General features: G+C 34.2%; 1 protein-coding gene across 7 annotated transcripts in view; it reads left to right on the top strand.

Moving 5' to 3' along the window:
• Csmd3 (CUB and Sushi multiple domains 3) overlaps positions 1-19830 on the top strand; it is a 1151628-nt gene that overhangs the window by 581319 nt on the left and 550479 nt on the right. For all 7 annotated transcript variants that reach the window (XM_046464911.2, XM_058585685.1, XM_058585684.1 and 4 more), the window contains one exon: positions 8817-8920. In XM_046464911.2, coding sequence (XP_046320867.1) covers positions 8817-8920 — 104 coding nt within the window. The remainder of the gene's footprint in view (positions 1-8816; positions 8921-19830) is intronic.

The following is a 19830-nucleotide window of genomic DNA, read 5'->3' as shown; positions in this document are numbered from 1 at the left end:
ATTTTTTAATTTCCTCCTTGATGTCTTCTATAACCCATTGATCATTCAGTAACCTATTGTTCATTCTCCAATTGATGTATGCTTTTTCCTTCCTTCTTTTATCGTTGATTTTCAGTTTCATTCCATTAGGATCAGATAAGATGCATGGTATTATCTCTACTCCTTTATATTGTCTAAGAGTTGCCCTGTGACATAATATATGATCTATTTTTGAGAAGGATCCATGTGCTGCTGAGAAAAAAGTGTAACTGCTTGATGTTGGGTGGTATACTCTATATATGTCAATTAGGTCTAGGTTATTAATAGTGTTATTGAGTTCTATAGTTTCCTTATTCAACTTTTGTTTGGAAGATCTGTCCAGTGGCGAGAGAGGTGTGTTGAAGTCTCCCATGATTATGGTGTGGTGGTCTATTAGACTCTTGAACTTGAGAAGAGTTTGTTTGACGAACATAGCTGCACCATTGTTTGGGGCATAAATATTTATGATTGTTATGTCTTGTTGGTGTATGGTTCCCTTAAGCAGTATGTAGTGTCCCTCTTTATCTCTTTTGATTAACTTTGGCTTGAAATCTATTTTATTTGATATGAGTATGGACACTCCTGCTTGTTTCCGAAGTCCATATGAGTGATATGATTTTTCCCAACCTTTCACCTTCAGCCTATGTATGTCTTTTCCTATCAAATGCGTCTCCTGTAGGCAGCATATTGTTGGGTCTTGTTTTGTGATCCATTCTACTAGCCTGTGTCTCTTAATTGGTGAGTTTAAGCCATTAACATTTAGGCTTATTATTGAGATATGGGTTGTTCTTCCAGCCATATTTGTTTATTTCTGTTACTAAACATTGTTTGTTTTCCTCTTTGATTATTCCCCCCCCCTTTACTGTCCTACCTCCCACTGTTGGTTTTCATTGTTATTTTCCATTTCCTCTTCCTGTAATGCTTTGGCAAGGATGTTTTGAAGAGATGGTTTTCTAGCTGCGAATTCTTTAAACTTTTGTTTATCATGGAAGGTTTTAATTTCATTCTCCATCCTGAAGCTTAATTTCGCTGGATACACAATTCTTGGTTGGAACCCATTTTCTTTCAGTGTTTGAAATATGTTATTCCAGGATCTTCTAGCTTTCAGAGTCTGTGTTGAAAGATCAGCTGTTATCGTGATTGGCTTACCCCTAAATGTAATCTGCTTCCTTTCTCTTGTAGCTTTTAAAATTCTCTCCTTATTCTGTATGTTGGGCATCTTCATTATAATGTGTCTAGGTGTGGATCTCTTATGATTTTGCACATTCGGCGTCCTGTAGGCTTCTAGGATTTGGGATTCTGTCTCATTCTTCAAGTCTGGGAAGTTTTCTTGTATTATTTCATTGAATAGACTGCTCATTCCTTTGGTTTGGAGCTCTGTACCTTCCTGTATCCCAATGACTCTTAAGTTTGGTCTCTTAATGTTATCCCATATTTCTTGGATGTTCTGCTCATGGTTTCTTAACAGTCTTGCTGAGCTGTGTATGTTCTTTTCCAGTTGAAATACTTTGTCTTCATTGTCTGATGTTCTATCTTCTAAGTGTTCTACTCTGCTGGTAGTATTCTCCATTGAGTTTTTAAGTTGGTTTATTGCTTCCTGCATTTCTAGGATTTCTGATTGCTTGTTTTTTATAACCTCTATCTCCCTGTATAGTTGATCCTTTGCTTCTTGGATTTGTTTGCGTAATTCGTTGTCGAAGTGATCTTTCATTGTCTGATTTTGCTGTTTAATGTCTTCCTTGATACTCCAGATCATCTGAAGCATGTATATCCTGAATTCTTTATCTGACATTCCATCTGCTGCAGCTGTTACCTCTTCTAAAGTTGCGTTGACCTGCATTGCTTGTGGTCCTTTCTTTCCTTGTCTTTTCATACTGCTTGCGTATCTTTCCTGCAGGTGCGGGCGGCGGCTCTGCTCTCTCCTTATTCCAATTGGGGTGTCGTGGCTACCACACCAGCAGGTCACTGGGCCTGTTCTGGGAGCTGGTGGCGGCTCTGTTCTGCCCCTACTCCAATTGGGGTGACGAGTGTACCACGCTGGCAGGCCACCGGGCCTGATCCGCCGGTCGGTTGCAGGTTTGCCTACCCTGCAGGCGCGGGTGGCAGCTCTACTCTGCCCCTACTCCAAATGGGGTGACGTGTCTGTCGTACCAGCAGGCCACTGGGCCTGTCCCCCTGGTCGGTCGCAGATCTGCCCACCTTTCGGGCACGGGTGGAGGCTCTGCTCTGCCCCTACTCCAATTGGGGTGTCGTGACTACCCCGCCTGCAGGACGCTGGGCCTGTTCCTGGCAAGGGAGGCGACTCTGCTCTGTCACTACTCCAATTAGGGTGGTGTTTGTACCACGCCGGCAGGCTCCTGGGCCTGATCCGCCGGTCTGTTGTAGGTCTGCCTACCTTGAAGGCGCGGGCGGCGGATCTGCCCTGCCCCTCCTACCACGCCTGCGGACCCCTGGGCCTGATCTGCAGGTTGATCACTGGTCTGCTCACCCTGGGGGCACGGGTGGCGGTTCCGCTCCACCCCCACTCCAATTGGGGTCACGTGACCACCACACCGGCAGGGCCTGATCCGGGCGTGGGATAAGGATCTGCTCTGCCCCTACTCGAGTTGGGGTGACGTGTGTACCACACTGGCAGGCCACTGGGCCTGACCCGCCAGGCTGTCACAGGTCTGTTTACCTTGCAAGCGCGAAGGGCGGCTCTGCCCTGCCCCTCCTACCACGCCCATGTACTACTGGGTCGTGGGTCTGCCCACCTGGCGGGTGTGGGTGGCGGCTCCGCTCCGCCCCCTCTCCAATTGGGGTCACGCGGTCACCACGCTGGCGAGCCGCTGGGCCTGCTCCGGGGGCTGGCGGCGGCCCGGCTCCTTCCCTCTGGCTCGAGGACAAATTGAGGAGACTCGGGTGACTGAGCCTCACCCCCCTTACCAGGAGACCAACTGCTTATGTCACCGCTGGTATTGATGAAGATCTCTCCTCCACCGCTTTCTGCTGACATCAGATCTCTGCCATGTTGGTATCCTATGCGAATGGCAGCATTTCGTTCCCCTTGCCGGGCAACCCAAGCAACGGGTGAGTCCTGACCAGCCCTCAGCAGGACCCGGACCGAGACGCAGTTTCCGCGGGCTCCTAGCCCCGGTCCAGGGAAGTTCCGGGAGCCGGAACTCGGCCGCTCCGTGCTCGGTGTAAGCTCCTATAAGTGTAAGCTCCAAGAAGCAGTCCCCGCGGGCTCAGTTCCGGGAGCCGGAATTCGGCTTCTTAGTGCTTGGTGTTTGCTCTGATAGTAGCAGGGTCCAAGAAGCAGCCTCCGCAGACTCCGCAGCCCTGAGCCAGGGCGGTTCCAGGACGGTTCCGGGAGCCGGAACTCGGCCGCTCCGTGCTCGATGTAAGCTCCTATAAGTGTAAGCTCCAAGAAGCAGTCCCCGCGGGCTCAGTTCCGGGAGCCGGAATTCGGCTTCTTAGTGCTTGGTGTTTTCTCTGATAGTAGCAGGGTCCAAGAAGCAGCCTCCGCAGGCTCCGCAGCCCTGAGCCAGGGCGGTTCCGGGACGGTTCCGGGAGCCGGAACTCGGCCGCCCCGCGCTCGGTGTTCACTCCGATAAGATCAGATTTTAAGAAGCACCCAGGCGCTGAACCCTAGCAATCTGTCTGCAAGCCGCAGGCGAATTACAGCCTGAAATCACCTGTTCTATGGCTGAATGAGCTGCGGTCAGTCAAAAACAGGTATGGTGACGTCAGTTTACCAACATGGTGGCTGCTGGCCTCCTCTGTGGTCTGACCGGTGTGGAGAACCGAGATGGACCACTTCCTTCCCCCGTCTCTAATCCAGAATTCAGCCATGAGTGCGGTGCTTGCGCGGCTGGCAGAAACTGCAGCACTGTAACCCTGCGTCTCTATCCCAGCGCGCGTTGCAGACTCTAGCCGCAGGGCGATTTGCTGAATAAGCAGTTTTACCCTCCGTGCGACAAACCTCTCGCGTTTGAGTCCCCGTAGCCGATCCTCATGCGATGGAAATCCTTCCTCCAGGTTCCGGCGCACCCCACTATTGCTGGAAATTCCTAACAAGATATCCTTTAGCCGTCCTGACTTGTCATACTCCCACACAGTGAAGCAGCACACGGGGGTAATGCACTCCCCTCGCCGCCATCTTCCCGAGACCTGTCCCCATTTTTTGATTGGGTTATTTATTTGGTTATTTTGGCCACTGAGTTGTTCGAGTTCCTCATATTTTGATAAGTGAAAAAAGGCACAAATGGAAAGAAAAATACTACATGATCTCACTTATATGTGGAATCTTAAAAAATCAAATATATATGAAGAGAGGTTAGAACATAGTTAGTAGAATGAGAGGGAGGAATAGAGGAAACAGGAGAGATCAAAGTTTATAATGACTCAGTAATATTGACTCATTAAAAATTAAGGAATATTATTAGTAATGCTTTATTGTGTACTGTAAATTTTCTACAAAATTAGATCATAGGTCCTCTTAAACCTCACGGGGAAAAATAAAAGGTAAATGTAAAGTGATGAATATGTTAATTTCCTTCAAGCTATCATGTTGTATATCAAAAATGTGTAAAATTAAAGATAAGTGAATTTTAAAAAGAAAAATAGTACCTACATTTGAAAGGCTTAAAAGTTAACAATAAAATTTTAAAAACTGACTAAGAGCAAAAGATTATAAAAATGTATATTCACAGTTTAAAAACATAAAATAGAACTTTTTTGAAATAATATATTTGAAATTTAAATAATCAATAAGTGTCCTAATGAAGAATTAATGAACCAAAGGTAGATCTCAAGAAATTATGTAACTAGAAGATAGGAAATAAGAAAATGGAAACATGTAAGATGAACTAAATGACATAGAAGATGAGATAAAGAGATCTAATTTATATAAATACATATTTCTAGAGAGAAAAAAAGTGAAAGAATGTAGAAGGGAAACTAATTTGAAGAGGTTTTTATAATTAATGACTGTCTTGAGTTCAGAAGCATAGAAATGATAATTGATACCAGCAGAATAAATGTGCACCTAAGCATTGCCTAATGAACAATAAGCAACAAAGAGAAAATCTTTAAAAAGCCAAAGGGAAATTACAATTATAATTTGTGTAAGAGTGGGAATTACAATAGTAACACTAATAGTCAAGTGAACAGTGTCTGCAGAATATATGGAAAAAAATAATTACTAACCTGAAATTATATAATTAACACTAATCAGCAGAACTATGAGTAAAAGAAAGATGTTTTCAGATTAGACCAAAAAATAAAAATACTTATCACTAATAGATTCACACTAAAAAACTTACTTCAATGGCTGCTTCTCAAAAAAGGAGGGAAGAAAGGAAGGAGGACATGAAGGAAGGAAGGAAGCAAACAGGGATGGAGGGAAGGAGGGAAGAAAACATGAACTTCAATGTAACATTGATCTACAGTTACTACAAAATAATCATAAAAATGTTAATAAGTACAGAAACAAGTCTTGAAAGACATTTTATGTATAAATTTATCACTGGGCTGGGGTTGTGGCTCAGTGATAGAGTGCTCGCCTAGCACATTCGAGGCCCTAGGTTCTATCCTCAGCACCACATAAAAATAAATAAACAAAATAAAGGTATTGTATACAACTAAAAAAATAAATATTTTTTTAAAAAATCACTGAGACAAAAGTGCTATAAAAGCCTATCAAATAATGGACTTTATTTTTTTATTTTTATTTTTTATTATTTGCCTATTTCCTTGAAGTATTTTTCCACATTTTTTTTATTGGTTCATTATGTTTATATATAATGGTGGGGTTTTTTTCTAACATATTTATACATGCACAAATCTAACAATATAATTTGGTCAATAACATTCCTCATTGTTTTTCCTGTCTCCTTTCTCCTTACTCCTCCTGTTCCTTTTCTTCTATTCTACTGATTTCCCTTCAGTTTTTATGAGCTCCCTCTACATTTCCCTTTTTACATACATGTATGAAGACATGAATTGGTGTGAATATACTTTGTATACAACCAGAGATATGAAAAGTTTGTGCTCTAAATGTATGATATGAATTGTAATGCATTCTGCTGTCATATATAAATTTAAAAAATAAATAAAAAACAAAAATAGCAACAGAAGTAGGCATACTGTACTAATAAAAATATCTCAAAAAACTCTAAGAATTATCATTACCTTAACTTGTTTTCTGACACAGTGAAATTTAATTAGAAGCTAACAAGTAAATGAAGATTGTACATTTTCATTTTTAAAACATAATTAGGACTTTTTAAGTATTTCATTTGTCAAAGAAGAAAAGATAAAGGAAATTCAAGAATGCTTAGAAATAATATAGAAATAGGATAATCTATATACCAAAAATTGTGAATGCTCCAAAATGGTATCAGAGAAATATTGATGATTTTAAAGTTTTAATCTGAAAAGAATAAAATCAGAAAATTAATTATTTAAGCATTAATCCTTATATGCATAACAGCACACCCACCAGCAATACTATACCACGAATCAATAAGACAAAATCTTAGGAAAGATTAGATGAATAATTTTTTTGGTGAGATTTACTATTTAAAAAATACTGTAGTGCTGATGACACACAATGACAGAATAAGCAGCACCTAGTTCCTATAATGAAACATTAAAATAGTAACCACAACTGTTCGAATCAACTTTCTCACACTCTAAAAAGTAGTCCAAGGTTTGCAACAAAGAACCAAATGCTGAATAACAAACAAACAAACAAAAAAAACATAAAAATACTGGAAAAGTTTTTGTGTCATTTGACCTTCTTTGGGCCATCCACTTCAAGAAGAGTCTGCAATCTTGATGATGGCAGCCTATTCTTTAGCCAGGGACTCTAGTGTAAATACAATGAAATATTATTTAGCCATAAAAATAAGTAAACTTCTGATCCATGCCACAATATGAATGAAACTTGAAGACCTCATGTTAAGTGAAATAAACTAGATATAAAGACAAACATGGCATGATTCCATGTATTTAAAGTAACTAGAATAAGAAAATTCAGAAAGTAGTTTAAAAGTCACCACATGCTACGAGAGCAAGAAATGGAGAGTTACTGTTTAATGGTGAAAGAGTCTGGGTTTGGTCTGCTGAAAACCTTTTGGAAATAGGTATTAGAGATAGTTTTAAAACATTGTAAATGTAATTAATGCCACTGAAATGTGCAGTTCAAATGGTTAAAATTACAAATTTTATTATCTATTTACCTAATATAAGACATAAGCAGTTCTTGCAATCAATAACCAGCACACAAACATAAAAACAACTGCCACAATACAAATGACCATGTCACAGAAAACATAAATGACAAATTAACACAATTAAAAGATAGACAACTCAATTAGTAATGAAAAATGCAAAGAAGGTGATTTTTGTGCCCATAAAATTGGTAGAAATAAATACATCTAATGTTACAATTTTGAATATCTGAATTGGTAAGCCAGTTTTGGAAAATCATATGGCAAATGGTTGTAAAATGATTTTTAGATTTATTATTACCTTTAGCAAGTATATCACCAAGATACACTTGAAAATTGAACTAGAAAATGTATAATATTGCTTATACTCATGATGCTTATGAATGCAAGGGGTCGGGAACTTACGTCTCTATTGACAGACAATTATTAATTAAAACTATCTATAGTCAACTCTAAGTAGAATGAAGAAACAATACAAAAATTATTACCACATAAAATGCATAATTTAGTTTTTTAATGTATGTTATTTATATTAAAGAAATTGCTTTAGTCAATGCTAATATAAAAATATTTTAAAAACAAGAAATAAGCATCCTCAAAGCTTGTTTTTTTATTCCTGTTTAAAAATACAGCTCATAAAATCTTTCAATAATTCACATAACAAAGAAATGATTATGAATACTACTAAAGAGATTTTTTATTTATTCTCTAGTAATGTTGTTAACTTCAGACATATATTTTATCAAATTATGAATAATACTTAATTATAATTTATTGTTTGCTTGTATTTATATAATTTATATATTTTCTTTACTGATACTTAATTATTTATATAATAATATAAATTATATTTATTTATAAATATAATTATATATATTTATATAATTTCTTTACTGATACTTAATTACCTTATTCTTTATATTATAGTACTTAATAAATGCAATGTAATTAAATTTGATTTTTTCATATATGTATAAACTTTGTACAAATACATGTATTTCAGTAAAAACTAATTTTAAATTATATATTATGGTACAATGTTTCTCTGAAAGTATGTGCTTCCAGTTTTACCAGTAAATTTTAATATATTTGAGGGATTTTGTTACTAAAGGATACACAAAAATAAACGTGATACCATTAAATGTAAACATCAAGATTCATTTTTAGCTCTAACATATTTTAAGCTTTACTACTTAATGGAAATAGCACATTGTTTTTCCATGTTAACTTTATAAAAAATATATGCAAATATGTAGAAAACCATTCTCCACCTACATGTACATTTCATAAAGTCTTTTCAAAGTAGATTTGTATTAATCATGCTTCAGATGCTTCAAATAAGAGTATTCCATGAACAGAATCCATATAATTCATTGAAAACTTAGTAAAGAAGTTTTAATATAGCAAGTAAAAGCCATGACAATATGAAGATTGAACTTTAGGAATACTCTGACATGATTTGCTACCATTCTGTGAAATTGTATATATCCGAATATGTGTTTTGAATATTTTTGTTATTGCTTTCTTTCCTGTTTACATTATATAATACATTATGTTCAAGGCATTTCTATTTGTTGCTAGGTTATACAGATAAATTTTGAAGAATTTGATCTGGAGATTGGCTATGATACCTTGACAATTGGTGATGGAGGTGAAGTTGGAGACCCCAGGACAGTACTTCAAGTGTAAGTTCTCAATATTTCATTTTTGCCTTAACCTATCAGGTATTTATCAGATTGTAGTTTCAAATTATTTTTTGAAACTTTATATATATATATATATATATATATATATATATATATTTATAAATGGACACAACACTTTTATTTTGTTTATTTATTTTAATGTGGTGCTGAGGATTGAACCCAGTGCCTCACATATGCAAGGCAAGTGCTCTACCACTGAGCCACAGCCCCAGTCTCTCTCAAATTGTTTTTTACATTGATCCTTTCCACTACCACAAACAAGAAGCACAGTGTCTAGTTATAATCACCAATGTACACATGATCTGTTATTTCATCTTCAGTGAAGGTCGAGGCACTTCATCTTCTTAGCCCGTTTGAGCTGCTGTAACAGCAGTCATTAAATTGATGGCTTATAAGCAACAAAACTTTATTTCTAATTTATTTCTCTATACTAGAGACTGGGAAATCCAACATCAAGGTGCCAGTCGATTCAATGTTTGACAGGGGATTTTTCTTATCTAACCTGATGCTTCTCAAAGGAGAATCTCCTTGCATCACTAATGATTCACAATAATCTAGGGCACTTTTAGAAATGCAGATTTCGAGACCACTAAACTATTCTTACTGAATCATTATCTCTGGGATGTAGACCCCAACTATACATATTTTGATACACTCATTAGATGATTCATATGTATGCCAAAGTTTGAGAATTACTTATATAGACTTTTATACCCTTATTATGTATATATTTATTGTATAATGACTGAAGGTAAGCAAATTTTCTTTCTTCCCTTTTTCCCCTTTCATTTTCTTCTCTTTTTAATTTTAAAAGAAGATGTGAATTATGATTGTTCCAGAATCCTATAAAAAAAACAAAGGTTCAATTATTGCATATAGATTATTATAGTCCCCAATATTATTACCTTTGAATTCTTGTCTTCCAGAGAAACAAAACCAAAAAACCCTACTCTTCTTGCCTTTAGACCTCAACTTCAACCTTTTCCCTTCCTCTGTAACATGGATATCATTGATCTAGACAATTTGGTTGTTGCCTCTTTCTGGCCTACTAGAATTTCATTCTATGCTAAGGTGTGATAGACAAAAGAACCACTATTTGCTTGATCCATGTGTTCAAATCTGTGACCAAACTTTTTTTAACTTCACTTTTAACACTTTTCTTTCCAATGATTATTAGCATTTTATTATTATGTTAAGCCTGATGTGGCCATATTGGGCTGATACTTCCCAGAAATTATCTACAGTTCCTCCTATATCTCTTTGTGGTGTTATAACTGATAACTTAGATTCCATTGTGCTAAATGCAGCTCTATTAGAAATTATCAGCCATAGATCTACTTCTGATCAGTCTAAATGGTTTTAGCTTTGTTTGTCAGTTTAATGCTTAAAAAAACTGAAAGTTTTGTATAAAAATTTGAATCTGTAGTTGCTTTTGACAAACTGTTAAGACTAGGCCTAGATATTCACATGGAAAAAATTCTGAAATTATTAGAAGGCATAGGTTCTCCATAGAGACTATCATTTTTGACCTTCTAGGATTCTTTGTATTCCCTGTTTGGGCTTAAAGCCAGCATGTGACACCTGATACAACACAACATTTATATTGCTTTATGCATAAATTTGTTTTCCAAATATGAAGCTCTATTTAACTACCCCATTAACAGTAGCCTGAAAAACTGTTGGAATCAATCTAACAAAATAGGTGAAAAATCTCTACAATGAAAACTACAAAACACTAAAGAAAGAAACAGAAGAAGACCTTAGTAGATGGAAAGATCACCCATGCTCTTGGATAGGCAGAATTAACATTGTCAGAATGGCCATATTACCAAAAGTGTTAATACAGATTTAAAGGAATTCCTACTGAAATCCCAATGGCATATTTCATAGAAATAGAAAAAAGTAATCATGAAGTTCATTTTGAAAAATAAGAGACCCAGAATAACCAAAGTAATCCTTAGCAAGAAGAGTGAAGCAGGAGGCATCACAATACCAGACCTTAAATTACACTACAGATCAATAGTAACAAAAACAGCATAGTATTGGCACGAGAACAGATAGATAGACCAATGGTACAGAATAGAAGACACAAAGACAAACCCAAATAATTACAGTTATCTCATAGTAGACAAAGTCACCGAAAATATACATTGGAAAAAATATAGCCTTCTCAACAAATGGTGCTGGGAAAACTGGAAATCCATATGTAGCAAAATGAAATTAAACCCTTATCTCTCACACTGCACAAAAATCAACTTAAAGTGTGTCAAGGACTTAGACACTAGAACAGAGACCCTGTCACCTAATAGAGGAAAAAGTGGACCCAAATCTCCACCTTGTTGGCTAAAGAAATGATTTCCTTAATAAGACTCCTAAACCACAAGAATTAAAATCAAGAATCAATAAACAGGATGGAATCAAACTAAAAAGCAATTGAAACAATTAATGATGTGAATAAAGAGCCCAAACACCTCACATTAATCTCCAGGATATATAAAGACTCAAAAAACTTAACACCAAAAGAAACAAATAACCCAATCAATAAATAGGCTAAGGAACAGAACAGACACCTCACAGAAGAAATACAGCCATTCAACAAATATATGAAAAAATGCTCAACATCTCTAGCAATTAGAGAAATATAAATCAAAACTACACTGAGATTCCATTTCACTTGAGTAAGAATGGCAATTATCAAGAATACAAGAAATAATAAATGTTGGCAAAGATGTAGGGGAAAAGTACACTCATGCATTGCTGGTGGGAGTGCAAATTGGTGCAAGCACTATGGAGAGCAGTAAGGAGATTCCTCAGAAAATCTGGAATGAAACTACTATTTGACACAATTATCCCAATCCTCAGTTACCTAAAGGACTTAAATTCAATATACCACAGTGATGCAGCCACATCAACATTTATAGCAATTAAATTCACAATAGCTAAACTATGGAATCAACCTAGGTGCCCTCAAACAGATGAATGGATAGACAAACTGTGATATATATATATATATATTTATATATATAGGATATTACTCAGCCTCAAAAAATAATGAAATTATGGCATTTGCTGAAAATGGATAAAACTGGAGAATATTATTCTAAGCAAAATAAGCCAAAGAACCAAAGGCCAAATGTTTTCTCTAATATGCAGGTGCTAATTCATAATAAGTGTGTATGTGGAGGGGGAGAATAGAGGTACTTTGCATTAGAGGGGAATGAAGGGAAAGGAGGGGGTATGGAAGTAGAAATGATAGTAGAATGAAGTCAGACATTATTACCCTATGATTACATGACCTGTGTAACTCTACATCATGTACAAACTAAAGAATGAAAAGTTATACTCCATTTATGTATGATGTGTCAAAATGCATTCTACTGTCATGTATAACTAATTAGAACAAATAAATTTAAAATTTTTTTAAAAAGTTGAAGTTTGTTGGAATTAATAATGTGCACCAAATTTGGTGTTTGATCATCAAACATTTGTGTGTTTCTAGAGTCCACCATGTGTACTTTAGATATGAGATTTTAAAATGCATATAAAATGGGACATATTTCCCTTTTTCTACTTAAGATAATGGTCTGGAATTCAAATATTGATTCTTTAAAATATGAACAGGAAGAGGCAGGCTGACTAGTCAATTAACTAAAAAAAAAGTATTTCTCAAGATTCACATATCTAATATAAAACAAAGTGTTTCAGCATTGAATTAAATATTAGATATCTTCTTGTATAATTAACAGCCCACTTTATAGATGCTATGTAGTCCTTAGCCATAACCTTTGACAAAAAAATCTTTGAGCTAAATATCATGTAATTGGAGGTATAAATATTACAAAGTCATACATCTTTACAGAATTCTAGTAAGAAGGATATCAGAGTTACTTCAAATATTCAACCATTAGAACTGGCAAAAGGTAATAACATACATTTATTGGGATTAAGCAGTCATCTTTAACAATCTTGGATCTTAAAAAAAACCAACCACATAAATAATAATGTGTTTGAGCCATTCATATTATCCTATTCCAATGTAAGAAAAGTTATAAAGCAAGTGTGAATTCTGATATGTAAGTTGGTATTCTTCTTTTAGAACCAATTATTGTATTAATGACATAGAATGAATATTAATTCTTATTTGAATACCAAATACCAAATATCTTTGCTGACACCATCACATTCTTCCAGTGAGTACTGCATCTCCAGGAGACAATTAAAAATTAAAGCTTCATTCTGTGACCATTACCTTTTAGACTACTCACTCAATAGATTTAAATTGGCCCCTTAGGGAAAGTGTGGGAGCGCTAGGAAAGAGAAAGAAGAAATAATCCATCATAATTAAATATTCATGACTATGAAAGTAACATATACAGATAAGTCTATTTTGATCCAAACCTTATTGTAATTAGACATATTAATATTTGTACAAAACTCAAAATTAGTGCAATAGTCTTTACTATGTATGTTTTACATAGAGGAAAATCCCTATATATTTTAAATATAGTTGTTCATTATCTAAGAACTACATTCTTCCTTAATCAAAAGAACCTCTGTATAAACACTCCACAGTCTTTTACTTTCTTCATACCTACTTCTTAGAGAGTTTTGAACCTATTCTTAGTTGACCTCAATTGCTTCAAAAAATCTACTAAATATTTTATTTGTGGTTTTGTCATCCTGAAAGTTCTCAATATCAAGTACAAAAGATGTCTGTATTTTCTTTCATATTGGAGGACAGGAGTGGGTTGAATTTTAAGAATCTCATATCAAATAAATGAGATCAAGTAGCAGATGAAGCAAGATGCATGTCATAATTAAATAAAAGAAATAGGCCTACAAATGATTTTTTGAAGAAAAAGAAGATGAGGCTAAGGTTATTTAGTCAATATAAAATCAATTAAAGAATATATATATATATATATATAGAGAGAGAGAGAGAGAGGAAGTGCTCTCTCTCTCTCTCTCTCTGTGTGGGAGAGCTGGCAAAGAGAAAGAAGAAATAATGTATCATATTTAAATATTCATGAGTATGAAAGTAACATATACAGATAAGTCTATTTAGAGCCAAACCTTATTGTAATTATACATATTAATATTTAATATATATACAATTATGTATATAATTGTGCATATATACATATATATATATGAATATATATATATATGAAGAAATCATATCCCAATTGAGCAGTCAAGTAGAAAAAGCTATCTTAGTGTTGGAACTTGTTTCTTCTGCTGCTTTTAGGAAAGGAAACGGTGTTATATTTTTCTTATTCTCATATTACCACTTTCATATTGTCAGTTTGTGCAGCATATGTACTTTGTCACTTGTTATATTTCTTTCATTCTGAGAAATCAAAATAATTGTGAAAAATCTATATGATTCCAAATTTTGTCCTGCATTCTTCCGTCTACAACCAAGGAACATGTTTCCCTTGCTTTTCTCCCTCAGAAACTTGTTTTTTTTTTTCCCTGTCAGAAACAAAATTTAACTTTTCTGAAAATATATTTTTTCCTTGAGTAAGGATTACTACAGCAGAACTTTGCTAGTGTCTATATTCTAGAGGTGTTCAAATAGAAGCAAGCTGACTAGCCAACAGATTTTACAGACTTTGAATTAGATCAAAATTTCCTTTGAACTCTAAGACTCTGAGATATGAGAACTTACTGGATTTGTATCCACCAAAGAAGCTGATGTAAATTTTAGTGAACCTGAAGCATATTTCTTAATAAGTTTAGCTTTCTCAACGATAGACCTACCCAGGACACTTGCAAGGCCTAGAGCTAGAATTCATATGGAAACTTACATGTCTACATATTGCAATTTCTATATCAAGCTAAAAACTATTAAATGCAATAAGTTCCATCCTCCTACCTTGACAAATCACTTTTATAACAGCCTTCCTTTCGGGCATATAGAGGCATTGGGAAGTCTGGCCCCCAGTCTGCAACTGGCCAAGCTCATTCCTCAACCTTAGCTTCATCTTTCATAGATGAAATAGATGGGGACATCTCAGCCTGCACAGTAAAACTGCCCACACCAGCTACAAAGACCATGCCTTGGATGTAGGAGCACACATAGGTTGTATGTTCTGGGGCTGACAATAGGAAACTGGAAAAGAGGCCCATGAAAGTCCAAGAAGCAGGAAATTCTGGGATTCAAGATACAGAAATATTTTACAATAGTGCTCCACAAACAAAAAGTAAAATAGATTTGGTTTGATCCCAAATTTCTCTTGAACTGATAACTAGTAATATGAAGAAAAATGAAATAAAAACAGATAAATATGGTTGTTATGTTTTTTTTTGTTAAATGAAATAAAAACAGATAAATATGGTTCTATTATTTTTTTCTGTTAATTTTTTATTATGAATTTCCTGAGACAAAAATTACTCTTTCAAATTGCTCTAGAAGTTTTAAAGTTTTACTCCCAATTTCAGTTTTTTAAAGTTTTACTCCCAATTACATACACTAAGGTCTGTAAACTAATATAGGATTTTGTAAGAGAGTGATGTGAGAGATGTAGAGTCTCATCAGGAAGGTATATTCCTGAAAAGAGCTGGGCTAGAGAAAAGTCAGAGCAAGGCACACTACAGGGAAAGAATCAGGGAAACAGCCCATATTTTAAGATGTTTAAGAACTTGATAAATTTTCATGAACTTATTTAAAACTATAATTGAAGGAAATTTATTCTAAGTAATGTTTTATAACAGGAAACATTAGTCTCCATCTAAACATATTTATTTAGCAATCTTTTTACTCATATGTGGATTCTTTTTGTGTACTCACAGGTTTGATCCATGTGCTAGAACTAATTTGGGGCACCAAAAACATTTTTTAAAAATGGATTTAAGCCAGGCATGGTATCATGTGCTGGTTGTCCTGACTACTTGTGAGGTTGAAGAATAAGGATTGCTTTAGTCTGAGAATTTGAGAACAGCCAGGGAAATATAGCAAGACCCAATCTCTTAAAAATAAACAAAAGTGAAGTACTAAGCAACTCAGTTAGTCCCTGTCTTAATGTGCCGGCAAGTGTGAAGTACTGGATTCCATCCTTGGTACCACATAAAAATAAATAATTAAAATAAAGGTCTTGTGGCCATCTACAACTAAAAAACATTTAAAAAGAAAAAGTAGAAATGCATTTTTATAGCATCAGTAACATAGGGTGCATCACTTTGATACATATTTAACCTGATGAAACATAAAGCTTATTCTATTCAGACCCAGGATTGAATAAAGCAATTCCTTTTCTTTAAATACTTAGGCTCTAAAAAGTAAAATAAGTGATTTATTCTATTCAATAGAAAGTAGTTAATAAAGTTATAACATATGTAATAGGTGAAAAACTTTCTCTAAAGAAGAAAATATGAAACATTTTCTTAAATAAATCCTAAATAATATTTTTTCATTAAGTACAAAGAAATAATTATGACCAAGTTATGAGCAATGGAATTATTTTACAATAGAGAAAATACCGTAATTGCACATCACATCTATTACTAAATTCTCTATATTGTTTTATCAAATGAAAATTCCTAAAATAATGCAAATTTAAACTTGCAGTTTGAACACTTGTTTTTTCTGTTATTTGTTGTGAAATATCTATGGCCCATTTGTATACTTTCTCTCTCTTTGCTCTTTGTTTCATTTTTATTTGGATGGAGTTACTTGCAGAATTTTTCCCCCAGTTTTAAATAGCATTTTTCATTTCTAACAATTCTATGGCAGTGTGATTACAACGGTCAGTAGAAATCAGAATATGCATGTGGTTATCTGATAGTAATTCTGGTAATGGATTTGAACAATCACATTATTACCTTTTAAGGCTATCAAAACACTTCAACATTTTCACAAATTGTTTTCCATGTTCATTTTCATACTTACATATAAATTCATTCAATAGAGGAAATGAATGTAATTTATAGATCTAAGAGTGATGATGGTATATTACTGACATTGAGGTCACTTTCAACCCTTATTTCACCAACATGGAGGGAAGAAATTTGTTTATTAATGCACCCTTCTCATTTGTATAGCAGCAGACTAGGAAGGTTTAGATACATTCTATCATGCCTTTTTTTTTTTTTTTTTTGCATGTTTCACTATCAGGTTCATGGTAGCACTGTAAAGATTAATGAAGTGAAAACTAGTGAAATAAAAGATTAAAAATTGTCTTCTGTTCTTAGGATACCTCTAGAAATATTGTGAGTATGCAGTAATGTTGAATAACATTATGTTTGAATAGATGGTGGAAAATTTTGGTCTGATTATATGAATGTGTTTCTATATACATTCTTCAGGAACAATTGTGACATTATAAAATCTCATTCTCAGAAACATGTTAGAATGAACTATCAATATTCTTCCCTGGAAACTCTTTCTTTTCTCTTAAACATACATATTTCTGAGTTAACATAAATTTTATAACAAATATTTTTATTTTAATAATATTTTAATGAATAATGAACTATTTTCAAAATGAAAAAGTTCTATTTTCATTGGGCTTATAATACATAACTATTTACTATTTCTATTATTGTTCTTAGATCTTTGACAAGACATTATCTTTTTTTAATTACTCAATAATTCATTATTTCAAAATCTCTACTCATTTTGTTATCATTCTAGGTACATGATATTTGCCTTGAACAAACTCCCCTACATTCAGGGAATTTCGTCTTTCCAGCTTTGCTCTTGACTTTACTGAATGCCATAAAACACCATGAGCTAATGAAAAAATATTCTAGATTTAGCAACAAAGATATATTTTTAAAGATTAATATCCACAGTAAAAAAAGATTTGGAGAATTAGCTGGTCAAAAAGATACTTCAACCATTATGCAAGAGTTATTAAAAACAACAAAAATATATCTCTTCTACAAATCCCTACTTTCTCTTTCTGCTGTACATATACATGTGCATGCACACATGCATCATACTGTTCAATACACACATATTCATTATGTGACCCATTTCTACCTATCTTATATTGCCCCAAATATCTAACACAGAGATTTATGTTAACATTGTTAGGTGTTAACATGAATTATAATCATAGAGGGAACTTTTTTTCTGTACCAAGACATACCTATGTAGACTCAGCAAAAAGGAAATCTTGCAGTCATTAGCATGAACATGCCTTGAGCCTTAGAGCTCGTTCTACCATAGCATTTCAAACCACATCATGGAAAATGATCAAAGTGAGAGCAGCAATAATTTTTATCATGTGGACAAGATTGGACATGTAGTCTTTCAAATTATCTGTCACTGTGCGATAATAAATACATGCTTTTGGCACTCAGAATGACTTTAGGTTACAACATGAAAATAGTCTCTGTGACTTTGTGATTATCAACCATCAGTTATTAATCATAGAAGATAGCTTATTCCTTGTGGGTCTTCTTTATTCACTGTGATTGTTGCTACATCTGTCTATTGTGAAAACACTGATTATCACTGGCAAAAACCAATTTGCTTCTGTTTTGCTTTCGTTTGTTTTATATATTGCGTATTTGTTGTTACTTGAATTGGATTGACTAAAATAAATTTTAAAATACTTTATTTTCTTTCCTTCTTACTCGGGAATATATTTACTGTGTTAAGCATTTCAAATTTGGTTACAAAATAATAAATTAGGACAAAATATAGGAATAGTACCCAAATAAGCTGAATTTCCTCCCACAAATACTAAATATTATAATCAGTTAATTGTTAGAGTGCTAAATATCAACAATGAAATATCCATATATTAATACAAAGATATATGTGCTGCAATCTTAGTCACCAAATTTAATTTTCTATAAACAGATCTTTATATACAAACCCATTTGTAGATGCAATAAGAACTATGAAAAATACATTTATTATGCCTTTGAAGTAATTTATGCCATTGAATTGATTAGTAATTAGAACTTCTGAGCCCCATGTTTATAAATGAAATTAAAGCTACAATTATTAACTAGTTACATAAATTTCTAACATTTATGTGTTTTTTCATGCTATTGTTCTTTAAATATTTGGACTTTTGAAACTATATAAAGTATTTTACTTATAGGATGTTGACCTACCTTCTGAAATGATATTATATAGTGATGTTTCAAGATTGTTGTTTTGTTATTTTAAAACTATTTTTCAAGCCATCATCATTCTTAGTGAATTGTATATACTTCCAAATAAATATATGTGTAATATTTGATAGCATTGTGCTAGAAGAGAGAATATTAAATGCATTTTCATTTAAAATGAAAGTTACATATGTGTATGATACTAAAAAACTGTTGGAATGTAGTACTGTAGTTTTCATCTCTAATGGATGCCACTATATACTTTACTGTTTATAAGGAAAATCAGGTATAGAGCCTAACATAAATTTAATAGATTCCATCTTTTTATTTCATGCTGGAGGAAGATTTCTGAGTTCATTTATTTAGGTATTTTACTCTTTTACTCTAGTGGGAAGTGACAAACTAGGAACATTACAATGCATTTTGAATAATGCACACTGAGGTTACTAAGCCTGTAAATAAATGTGTATTAAAGACGTGGTTTTTTTTCTTTCTTAAATTTTTTTTCTTTTTTTAATTTATATATGACAGCAGAATGCATTACAATTCTTATTACACATATAGAGCACAATTTTTCATATCTCTGGTTGTATACAAAATATATTCACACCAATTCGTGTTTTCATACATATTCTTTGAATAATAATGTCCATCACATTCCACCAACATTTCTAACCCCATGCCCCCTCGCTTCACCTCCAACCCCTCTTCCCTATCTAGAGTTTGTCTATTCCTCCCATGCTCCCTCTCCCTATCCCACTATGAATCAGCCTCCTTATATAAGCATTTTTTTTTTTATATCAGCATTTGGCTTTGGG

The sequence above is a fragment of the Marmota monax genome, unplaced genomic scaffold, assembly GCF_021218885.2.
Source record: "Marmota monax isolate L192 unplaced genomic scaffold, Marmota_monax_Labrador192_F-V1.1 WCK01_AAM20220418_F8-fsc00003, whole genome shotgun sequence".
Classification (NCBI taxonomy): Eukaryota; Metazoa; Chordata; class Mammalia; order Rodentia; family Sciuridae; genus Marmota; species Marmota monax.
The sequence above is the reverse complement of the archived record's forward strand: the minus strand, read 5'-3'. Positions and strand labels throughout refer to the sequence as shown.